Source organism: Megascapheus bottae, chromosome 20, assembly GCF_031878675.1.
Source record: "Megascapheus bottae isolate mThoBot1 chromosome 20, mThoBot2.hap1, whole genome shotgun sequence".
Classification (NCBI taxonomy): Eukaryota; Metazoa; Chordata; class Mammalia; order Rodentia; family Geomyidae; genus Megascapheus; species Megascapheus bottae.
In genome coordinates this window covers 17,976,136-17,986,824 of record NC_143528.1, presented here as the reverse complement: position 1 = coordinate 17,986,824, position 10,689 = coordinate 17,976,136, and the positions used below count along the sequence as shown (strand labels likewise).

At 38.7% G+C, this 10,689-nt stretch overlaps 1 protein-coding gene across 3 annotated transcripts; it reads left to right on the top strand.

The window, feature by feature from the left end:
- Positions 1-531: 531 nt before the first annotated feature.
- Positions 532-8,586, top strand: Triml1 (tripartite motif family like 1). Of its 3 annotated transcripts, XM_090353767.1 has the most exons (7): positions 532-967; positions 2,258-2,594; positions 2,798-2,893; positions 3,957-4,187; positions 5,344-5,366; positions 5,548-5,645; positions 7,846-8,586. In XM_090353767.1, the coding sequence occupies exons 1-7, from the start codon at positions 942-944 to the stop codon at positions 8,394-8,396; spliced, it is 1,362 nt and encodes a 453-aa protein (XP_090209893.1). In that variant the 5' UTR covers positions 532-941; the 3' UTR covers positions 8,397-8,586. The 3 variants fall into 3 exon arrangements, with proteins under 3 accessions (XP_090209893.1, XP_090209892.1, XP_090209891.1); XM_090353766.1 differs by lacking the exon at positions 532-967 and having other exon boundaries at positions 2,057-2,594; positions 7,849-8,586; XM_090353765.1 differs by lacking the exon at positions 532-967 and having other exon boundaries at positions 2,057-2,594.
- The last annotated feature ends 2,103 nt before the right edge of the window (positions 8,587-10,689 follow it).

Genomic DNA, 10,689 nt, shown 5'->3' with positions numbered 1-10,689 from the left:
GAGAAGTGGGAAAGAGTGGGTGTCACCAGTGATTATAACTATCACACCATAATGATAGACATTCAATTTTGTTCCTGTCAGTTTTTAAGCAGCATTTATTTCTTTGAGATAACTGAAAATTTTCATGTACTCACAAATACAGCAAGTGAAATGCAGTGTAATGTTTTGATAAAAGTGAATGGCTGGAAGGTAGAAGGCTCAGTTTTCTAGTCATATGACTAAATTCTATTACTATATAATTTATTTGTTAATTTAAAACATTTTTTACAGATAAGTCATATCCTTATTATGTGAAAATAATTCTTCTAGTGCGATAAGACATAGATATTATGTCCTTAAGTTTATTTTTAAAAATGAGCTTATATGGAAAAAATAAATGGAATGGAATAAATCAATGTGACTTGGAGATTGAATATGGCCACTTCTAAATTCTGAATCAGAACACAGACTCTGTGACGTATGGATAACTGCATTGTGAAGCTTTGTCTAGTGATTCTAGTCACTGATCAAGCCCTTTGGGTTGATGTGGGAGTAACAGATTGAATGAAGATGATGATTCATTAATACTTTTTTCTTTTCCCTTTTTTGCAATACATTTAAGATTCATTTCAGCAGTGTTTAGAAATATAGTAGTCTAGAAAAAAACTAAAGCATCATGTCCCACTGAGCCTATCTCTCTTCCTATTTAACATAGGACTCTTTGCTCCGGTGCTTTCTTGATTTCAAGTTCCAATTCTCATCTCAATAGTTCAAAAATGCATTGGAAGGGATGTATTCTTACAACATTTACACCAATGACTTCAGGAAGCTGAGTTTGGGCCAAAGCCAAGGAAGAAGCACATTGGTTCAGAGAATTTCTTTTTATCAAAGTTGAAGCTAGGATAACATGTCTTGTGGAAGATAAATTAGAAGGATAAGTTGATGCCTGAAAATCACAAAACATGAATGAAACAACTTGGATTGCCAGGTGAGAATAGGATGGGATAAAAGTAGGAATATACTATACTCAGCTAAGTTTCTGGGAACATGATTCAATGAACTAAGGTAGTGGGGCTGCACAGATTCATAGGATAAATGTGAAGATCTCAATCTCTGTCATATAAAATGCACAAGGTGAACCATAATTAGAAGTGACTCATGGGCATATGACAGTATAGATTTATAGTACATGTTCACTGTGTGTAGTCTCGACACTATGCCTTTATTTTTTCACAGGCCTAGAGAAATATCTACTTATTACCACTTAGAGCCACAACACCACTTCTGTTTTTTTCTGGTGGTTAATTGGAGATGAGTCTTACAGACTTTCCTGCCTGGGTTGGCTTTTAACTGTGATCTTCAGATCTCAGCTTCCTAAGAAGCCAAAAAATAACATTTTAATTGCCTCCCATTGATGGTATCTGGGTGTGTACTATCATCTAAGTAATTAACCTAGGTCTATTGTCCATCTAAAATCAAAGACTATTTCAGTGGAATAATTCACATTTTATTGAGATGAGTAAAATTCAAAACATGTATACAATACCATAGTAAGTCTCCTACCTTGATCAGAGACAGAGACTTGACAATAACTAGAAGTTTATATTCCCATTTTTCTCCTACAGTTTTCAACTGTTTTAATATGGCAGTTTCCAAAAACAAAAGATTTAGACCATATTTCCAATTTAGATATAATAAAAAGTCACTATAATTCAAATCTCTCTACAAATTTGCTCCAAATAATCCACTCTAAATCCTGAAACAAATGTTTTTTTTTTAAAAAATTGTTTTGCAGTATTATTCATGTACTACAAAGAGTTCTCAAAACCATAAGTATTAAGAACAAATACTCTCAATATTCTGTGAGTGGTGTGCAGAGTGAGGAGACAAAGGGAAGAGAGAGGAGAGAGGGAAAGGCAAAGAAAGGAGGGAAGGAGGAAGGGAGGGAGGGTGAGAGAGAGAGAGAGAAGCTCAATAAAAGTTTGAGTCTGATGATGAATCTAATGTGTGGGTGTTCCACATTGAGTCATAATTGGCTTTGTGTTGGAGCATATATGTCAACTAGTGACATCAGGCACAGAGGAGAATAAGAGTTTCTTATAATAACAACACAACAACTTATCACCTACTTATTATTCAAAATAGTAGAACTACAGGGAGGCCTTAATGCTGGAAGCATAGCCTTGTGTTGAGTCACCCTTGAGGAAATGTCTACAATAGATTTGATGGAGAACCTTCGGGAGGAACTCACGTGTTTCATCTGCTTGGATTATTTCAGCAGCCCAGTGACCACTGAATGTGGACACAGCTTTTGCCTCAGGTGTCTCCTTAAGAACTGGGAGGAACATAACACACCTTTATCTTGTCCCGAGTGCTGGAGGACTTTGGGAGGACCACATTTCCAGGCCAACGAACGCCTGGGAAGGCTGGCAAGCATTGGCAGGCAGCTCAGATCCCAGGTGCTGCAGAATGAGGAAGAGCCAGGAGGCGGTGGGAAAATGGTTTCTGCTTCCAGAGTGTTCTCTGACGATGAGCAGAGTGTCATCGCTTTCTCAACCCAGAGTCATGGAATCAACAGGGGGTATCTTTCCAATGAGGCTGAGGAGCAACACAAAGTAAGATGGGCATTCAACACAAATCTCAGCGTGCTTAACAGGTCCTGTCACTTAACTCTTAATTGGTGACACCTTGGGGGATGCCCCTCAGACATCGCACCACAAAGCTGTATCATTCTGTGGTCATTCTTTAGAGTCCCTTTCAAGGTTCTCTCCATGACTTTTTGCTCTGCTCATTAGCCTCGGGCTTATTTCTGTTGCAGGAGAAACTCCAGGATATTCTAAATCTTTTGCGTAAAAAGAAGAAGGAAGTTCAGGCTATACTGACCCACGAGAAGGAGAGAGTGATTCTTTGCAAGGTTAGCATTTGTGTTTTTTGTGATTCTATGAGGGGGACTAGGGACTGCTGGTGTTATGTCCAGGGTTCCAGTTCTGTTCCTGCAGTTGCTTGCTGTGGCTTGTCCACTATGAAATCATATAACCCAGCTCAAATTCATGCTCTTGAGGTGGGTTGATTTATATTTTTCCTTGAGCACCTAATCGACCTTGATTATAACTATATACAATCTAAAATATGGATTATAGACATACTTAATAGGATGGAACTGGGTTTTAAAAAGAAAGCAAATGAAGCTGAGTTCAGTATCTCACACCTGCAGTTGTAGCTACTCAGTTGTAGGTTGAGGTCTGAGGATCATGATTTGAGTCAGCTCAGGCAGGAAAAGTTGATGAGACTCTCATTTCCAATTAACTACTCCCCACAGAAGACATGGAGGTCTGGGCCCTAAGGTTAAGCCTTAGCACACACACACACGCACACACACACACACACATGCACACCCCCCTCCCACACACAATGCAAACAAAAAAGAAATAAGGAGAAAGTAATATAAAGGCATAGTAATAGTCTTAGTCACACTGAAATATCTAAAGTTAGTCAGAAATTTGGATTTGAGTTAAAGCAAAGAAGCAAATGTTTATTTAGGTCCAAAAATAGTAGTTGTTGATTATCTCTGGAGTTCTTAGATGTAACTATATATGTAGTAAATTTCTGTTTCTACTATATGAGCCCCTGTTGACTTTCACTGATTTGTTGGATACATATATTTTTCATAATTGTTCCCCTTTCTTGATTTTGCTTCTTTTCCCCATTTGTCATATACATATATTTACATTTTTCATTTGTACCAGTAGAATGACATTTTATTGGAATACAAATTTTGATTTTCTTTACTCAGATTTATAGTGTATTTACCCAGCTAGTTAGGTTTTGAGAAATTTCACAGAAGTAATATTGTAACTCTTTGTAAGGATTGACAATCTACAGATACCTTGGAAAAAGCACTTCTATTACTAACTCAATTGTTTCTGTGTGTGTGTGTGTGTGTGTGTGTGTGTGTGTGTGTGTGTGTGTGATGTTAGGAAGAGACAAAGACTTTTAAACAGGTTGTTGTATCAGAATACATGAAAATGCACCAGTTCCTAAAAGAGGAGGAACAGCTACAGTTGCAGCTACTAGAGAAGAAAGAGAAAGAGAACATGAAGAAATTAAAGGACAATGAGATCCAGTTGACCCAGCAAGTTAGAAACCTGAACAAAATGATTGGACACATAGAATCTACATGTCAGAACTCCACTTTAGAATCTTTTGAGGTAAAGATAAATTCATGAGGCATTGGGGCAAGGGAGGGCATGAGGGGAGGAAAACAAAAAGTGACATAGTATTTAAAGACATAGGAAAAGTATTTTTCCTAAAGAATGACATTCTATCTTTCAAAAAAGTCTTGAAGAGAAATAAAGGGGGTAAAGATGATCAACATGCATGTTATATGCATGATAGAAAAGTGTTCTACTGCAGAGCTACATGCTGAACTCAGTGTCACTCTCACTGGACCAATTTCTAGCTTTATGAAGCATTAAATAACAAGACTAGTATGTGGTTTCTTTGGTAACAATAGGTCTTAGGCACATTAACTTTAATGTGACAGGCTGGGAGTTTGTTTTAGTGGTACAGTGCTTGCCTAGCATACATGAATCCCTGGATATGAGTCCTTGGTATCACATAAAAAAAAAAAAGCTGGAAGTGGGGCTGTGGCTCAAGTAGTAGAGCACTAGCCTTAAGAAAACTCAAAGAGTTCAAGTTTCAGGACTGGCAAAAACAAGCAAACAACAACAACAACAACAAAACCTAATGTGATATCCTGACATAGTGATATGACAAGAAAAAGAATAAAACATTTTCTTGTCATAGATAAAACATTTCATGTTCACCAAAAAAAAACATCCTTGGAATAAATTGGTGACTTTTTCTCTTTACTATTCCTCCCACTGAAGCTGTTTGAGACCAATGTGGAGGAGATTTTGTGTATTTTTCAAGGAGTTTTTTTTCTGAAATGGGTTCAGCCTTTGTTAGTAATTGATATAAATAAATGCTAACCATTCTCTTTCTGTCTTTCTCTTTCCTCTCTTTCTTTCTTCTTTCTTTCTTTCTTTCTTTCTTTCTTTCTTTCTTTCTTTCTTTCTTCTTTCTTTCTTTCTTTCTTTCTTTCCTTTCTTTCCTTTCTTTGGCTTGAACTCTGGGCCTGGATGCTATCCCTAAGCTCTTCAGCTCAACGCTACCACCCTACCCCTTAAGCAACAGCACCACTTCTTGTTTTCTGGTGACTGATTGGAGATGAGTCTCATGGGCTTTGTAGTGCAAGGGCTGCCTTTGAACCATGATTCTCAGATCTCAGCCTTCTGAGTATCTGGGATTATAGGTGTGAGCCACTGTGCCTGGCTTCTAACCTTCTTTCTTTTATATCCTTAGGAAACAAGAGAAGCCCTGGAAAGGTAAGTTGCTATTCTCATTATAGTTAGGCAGAAGATACGATTTGGTGTTGATGAGATAGATTCTGAAAGGGGGGGTTACAGGTCTTTGGGTTGTTGGCAAAATTAGACTACCAAGTTGGAATTGTGTTGTACTGTCCACAGAGGAGAGAGAGAGAGAGGATTTCTGTTCATTGTTTTGTAGGAGTGAGACACTCCTGCTTCAGTGCCCAGAGGCTACCATCACTGAACTGAGTCTGTGTCATATCACTGGAATGAGGTCGATGTTAAGAAAATTCAGCAGTAAGTCAATCTGGTTTGTCGAACCTCTAGGGTTATTCATAGTTAATTTCAGTGTATGTTAGGGATACATAAATCAAACTCTTCACTTCTAACATAAAGTGTTTACCACTTGCATTAGGATCTCAGTTAAGGTATAATGAGCTAGTTCTAAGAAATGGGCTGGGTTTTCAGGTGATGTGTGCTCTTGAGCAGAGAGAAGTTATAAGATTTGCTTGATATTGTCTTTGGCTTTGTTTTCTGTCTAAGAAGCTTTTTTTTTGAGGGGGGGAGTTTATGGGGGTTGAACTCTGGCTTGGGTGCTGTCCCTGAGCTCCGCAGCTCAAGGCTACCACCCTACCCTTGAACCAAGCCCCATTTCCCAGTTTTCTAGAGTTAATTGGAGATAAGTCTCTCGGCTTTGTATTGCCTGGACTGGCTTTGCACCTTGATCCTCAGATCTCAGCCTCCTGAGTAGCTAGGATTACTGGTGTGAGCCACTGCACTGGCATTCTAAGTTTTGTGTGCACCTCCTCGTGTGTGTGTGTGTGTGTGTGTGTGTGTGTGTGTGTGTGTGTGCATGTGCCTGTGTTTGGCAGTACTGAGAGCTTAACTCAGGGCTTTCTGTCCTGAGGCTACCATGAAAATCACATTTCCAACATTATTTGTTTTTGTTGTTTAATATTATGTCCTGTGTTTTCCATAAACATACCCCTCATATTGTGGATTCTCCATTTCTAACTCTGTTCCTATTTGGTGGCTGTAATTCTAGCATTTTAGAGTCTTAAGCTGGAAATTTGAGAGTTCAAAAAACAAAAGCAAACATCATCAACAACAACACAACAACAAAAATCCCCCAAAGCTAACTTAAACTCTAGTAAAGGAACAAAGAGCAATTTATTGATAATGTACAAACATTAAGACTACTGAAGCTAAAACAGACTAATAGGAGGTCTCAACTTTAATTCTTAACTTTCATCTTGTTGACAGTGTGCATTCAAAGGCAGACCCAGTGAACTTTGAGTTCAACATTTATTTGATGTGTGTCTACACTCAGCCCAGTACAATGCGATTGAGCTCTTGTAACAATTGATGAGTCCAATAGTGTTTTTACTTTTATAGAATTTTCAGCTAGATCAAGGAGATTGTCATGAATCACACAGTTCTTGCTGGGATTCAGTTTATAAATAAAAGCATGATATTGTATGATAGAGGCATTTAATCTTGTCTGGAGAGTTAGGAGAAATTGAAGGCTACAGTAACAGAAGTCAAGGATATACTAACTGAATCTAAGCATGGCACACCATCACAAACAGTATTTGAAATCGTGATGATTCCTCATTATTATAAACCTCAATTTTATTTTCACATAAAGAGAAGATTATGAATACTTGAAATGATTGAATGCAATAATGTATAGAAATTAATTGGCACATTTGGAGGAATTCAGTAAATGATAATTGCCAGTATTTCACTCCCATCCAAACTGAAGAACCTGAAGAACCATGGCTAGTATGAACACCAATGACAAAAGATTTTTCTTGGATTGCGGTGGCTCACACCTGTAATCCTAGGAGGCTCAGATCTGAGGACCAAGGTTCAAGGCTATTCCGGACACAAAAGGACCTGAAACTCTTATCTCCAATTAACCTCTAGAAAACGGGAAGTGGGGCTTGGCTCAAGGGTAGGGTAGTAGTCTTGAGCTGAAAAGCTCTGGGACACCATCCAGGCCCAGGGGTAGGGTGGTAGTCTTGAGTTGAAGAATTCAGGGACATCGTCCAGGCTGAGTTCAAGCCCCGAGACTCAAAAAAAAAAAAAAAGAAAAAGAAAAAGAAAAAGATTTTCTTGAATAGTTAAATGGCACTGTTTTTGTAGACAGAAGAGCTTCTGGGGACATTATGATAGTCTTCTTCCCCTCTCAGGGAAATATTTTCCTTTAAGACCTTCACTTCTTATTTTGCTGAACAGTGAAAACTGAGCTCCAGGATTCTGTTTAAACAAATCTATCCCATTTCCACCATGCAGTCACTTAGAGACCAGGTCTTTCAAGATAGACCTGACTGACATTGATCTTGTGATCCTTTTGCCTCACCTTCTAGAAGGTTGAGATTTCACCAACATGCCTGGTTTTCAATTGAACTATGTTGGATAATGACGATAAGTATTTTGAGGGAGGGTTTGCAAGAAATGTTAAAGGAAGGTTCATTGTGTTCTCTTCTTACAGCAGAGATAACTCTGGACCCAGCCACAGCCAATGCCTACCTGGTTTTGTCTGAGGATCTGAAAAGTGTGAAGTACGGTGGAATCAGACAGCAGCTACCTGACAACCCAGAGAGATTTGACCAGTCTGCTACTGTGCTGGGAGCGCAGCTCTTCACTTGTGGGAGACACTATTGGGAGGTGGAAGTTGGAAACAAGACAGAGTGGGAAGTGGGTATCTGCAAGGACTCTGTGAGCAGGAAAGGGAACCTGCCAAAGCCTCCGGGGGACCTCTTCTCACTTATCGGTTTAAAAATTGGAGATGATTATAGTCTCTGGGTGTCATCACCTTTGAAAGGCCAACATGTCCGAGAGCCTGTGCATAAAGTCGGTGTTTTCTTAGATTATGAATCGGGACACATAGCATTCTACAACGTGACAGATGAGTCCCTCATCTACAGTTTCCCTTCAGCCTCTTTCCACGAGGCTCTCAGGCCCATCTTTTCTCCTTGCCTCCCAAATGAAGGGACAAACATAGACCCTCTTACCATCTGCTCACCGAATAATCACATCTGAAAGACTTACCTTGGGCCTCCACTAAGGACCGGGCCTATACCTATCAGATGACTGTTCATTAAGGTGATTAATGTATTGCAAGCCTTCATATCAGGTGATTGGAAAGAACATTCCCCTCCTCCTCATAGAGTTCCTGTCAACCTGATCCCTCACCAAAGTGCCAATTAGAAAATGAATTCAACAACAATAATGAGAGCTGGTCATATTCTGTGTCTACACAAATTTATTATCTAGACTACCCATGCTGGTCAATCAAAATATAGAGGGAGAATTAGCCTCTGTGATTCTGAACCCTACAACCAGAGGCAGCAGTATAAATGCATGAATTTGTTCAAGTGTATTATTTATTTGATTCTTAAAAACTATATGTGGTGTTTTTGTCTTTTGTGCTTTCGTGTTTTGTGTCTTTGTCCTCTTTGCAGAGCTCTGCATGTGTGGACAATTCACATCTCTCCGAGACTTCATATGTAAGCCCTTCTTTCTAGGTGGATGATAGGGTCTCAGGATTGAATGTCCTCTTCAAAGCTGCTTTTTCTTCTTCCTATCTTGTGAGAGTTGAAATATTTTATATTTCAGAAGCTTCTAAGTCTGTGATTCTATGAAGATTGGTGTTGACATCATCAGATCATTGATATAACTATAATCAATAATCTATAGAGGTGGGAACCTTGTGTTGTTTGTTAATGTTCAACGTATTAAGTATATCCAGGAAATGAATATCAGGTGACTGAACTGACTTAGACAAGATTATTTTCTGTGCTTTTGATATTTGCTGTGAAAAGCAGGCTGTTGATCTATGACAGACCAAACCAAGCCCTGTCTTCTATCTCAGAAAGCCAGGAAAACCATACTGTGTGGACTTCCTCCCCAACCCCACCCCAGGGTGCAGTGTACATGAAATTTCTATTAGCTGATTTCAGGTCACCTTCTCAAAGAGGTATGTTCTCCCACAGGCTCCCCATTCTTAGAAGTTGGATCCTGAAAGATTTTTCTATTTTGTCTTCCCAAAGGAATTCTGCTTTATTTACCACCAATATCACCACCCAGAGAAGTCAGGATTAAAAAAAGTAGAAAGCCCATTGTAGAATTTACCAACTATAAATGACTAATTCTAAAATTTTCAGTTAAAAATTATCATAAACTTTTGTCTAAAGGATAGATTAGGACAGAAAAGAAATAGTAACCAAATATGCACATTACCACTCATGCCCATAAAACCAAGCTAGAACATAGCTACTTTCATTCTACTCATTGGTCTAAATCTGTTTTGTTTTTCCTTCAACTTTACATATTTCAACTTTATGCCCTCAGTGGCAGAGAAGCAGTTGTAAACTAAGCATAAGATCCACTTCTCTCTTTTGCAAAGGCCATTTCCTTGAATAGGAACGATATATCACCAACAGCTTGCCACCATTCCTACAGCCATCCCTTCATTCTCATTTAACTGTCTTCACAGTTCCTCTCTTTCACTCTCCTGTGATTCAATACTTTGGTTACCAGACAGAAATTCACTAGTAGCCTCATGTTTAGTGGACAAGATCACAGTGGCCTTCAGGCTTGTAACCATTTTCTGAACACACAAAAACAGAAATATGTATTTCCTGAGCTAGAGGACATCAGCCTATTTTTCTTTTTCTTTTTTTTTTTTTGAGAGGGGAGGGTGGGGTCATGGGGTTTGAACTCTGGGCCTGAGTGCTATTCCTGAGCTCTTCAGTTCAATCCTAGCACTCTATCACTTGAGCCACAGCACCATTTCCAGTTTTCTGGTAGCTAATTGGAGATAAGAGTTTCACATTCTTTAGTGCCCAGGCTGCCTTTGAACCATAATTTTCAGATCTCAGCCTCCTGAGTAGCTAGGATTACAGGTGTGAGCGCATCTGGCATCAACCTATTCTTCCGTGATAAATTACAGTTTGGATACTTTGTGTTTTTTCTTTTCCTTATTCTGTATTTTGTAAAATAAATATATCTCTGAACTTGAAATTTAGGTTTTCAATAAAACATAAGATTTCAGTTAAGATCTGATATCACTTTAACCTATTCTTTTATATACTTAGACTTGCCTATGTCTGTCCTTGAAGGAATAGAGCAGAGTAGTAGGTCACAGTGAGAATATATAAAAATAATAAAAACGGAAAAGTATAAAGTAAAATCACATGAAATCTTTTTTTTTTTCCAATTCTGGGCCTTGAACTCAGGGCCTCAGAATTGTTCTTGGGCTTTCCTCAAGGCTAGCACTCTACCACTTTAGCTGCAGTACCACTTCCGACTTTTCTTTGCAAGTGGTATTTGT

What these genes read in the sequence shown, in the direction of transcription:
- Triml1 (XM_090353765.1), top strand. Translation starts at nt 2,187, where the DNA reads ATGTCTACAATAGATTTGATGGAGAACCTTCGGGAGGAACTCACGTGT. An exon ending in CCACTTTAGAATCTTTTGAG is followed by an intron (nt 4,188 to 5,343) that starts GTAAAGATAAAT and finishes TTATATCCTTAG; the next exon opens with GAAACAAGAGAAGCCCTGGA. An exon ending in GATGTTAAGAAAATTCAGCA is followed by an intron (nt 5,646 to 7,845) that starts GTAAGTCAATCT and finishes CTCTTCTTACAG; the next exon opens with CAGAGATAACTCTGGACCCA.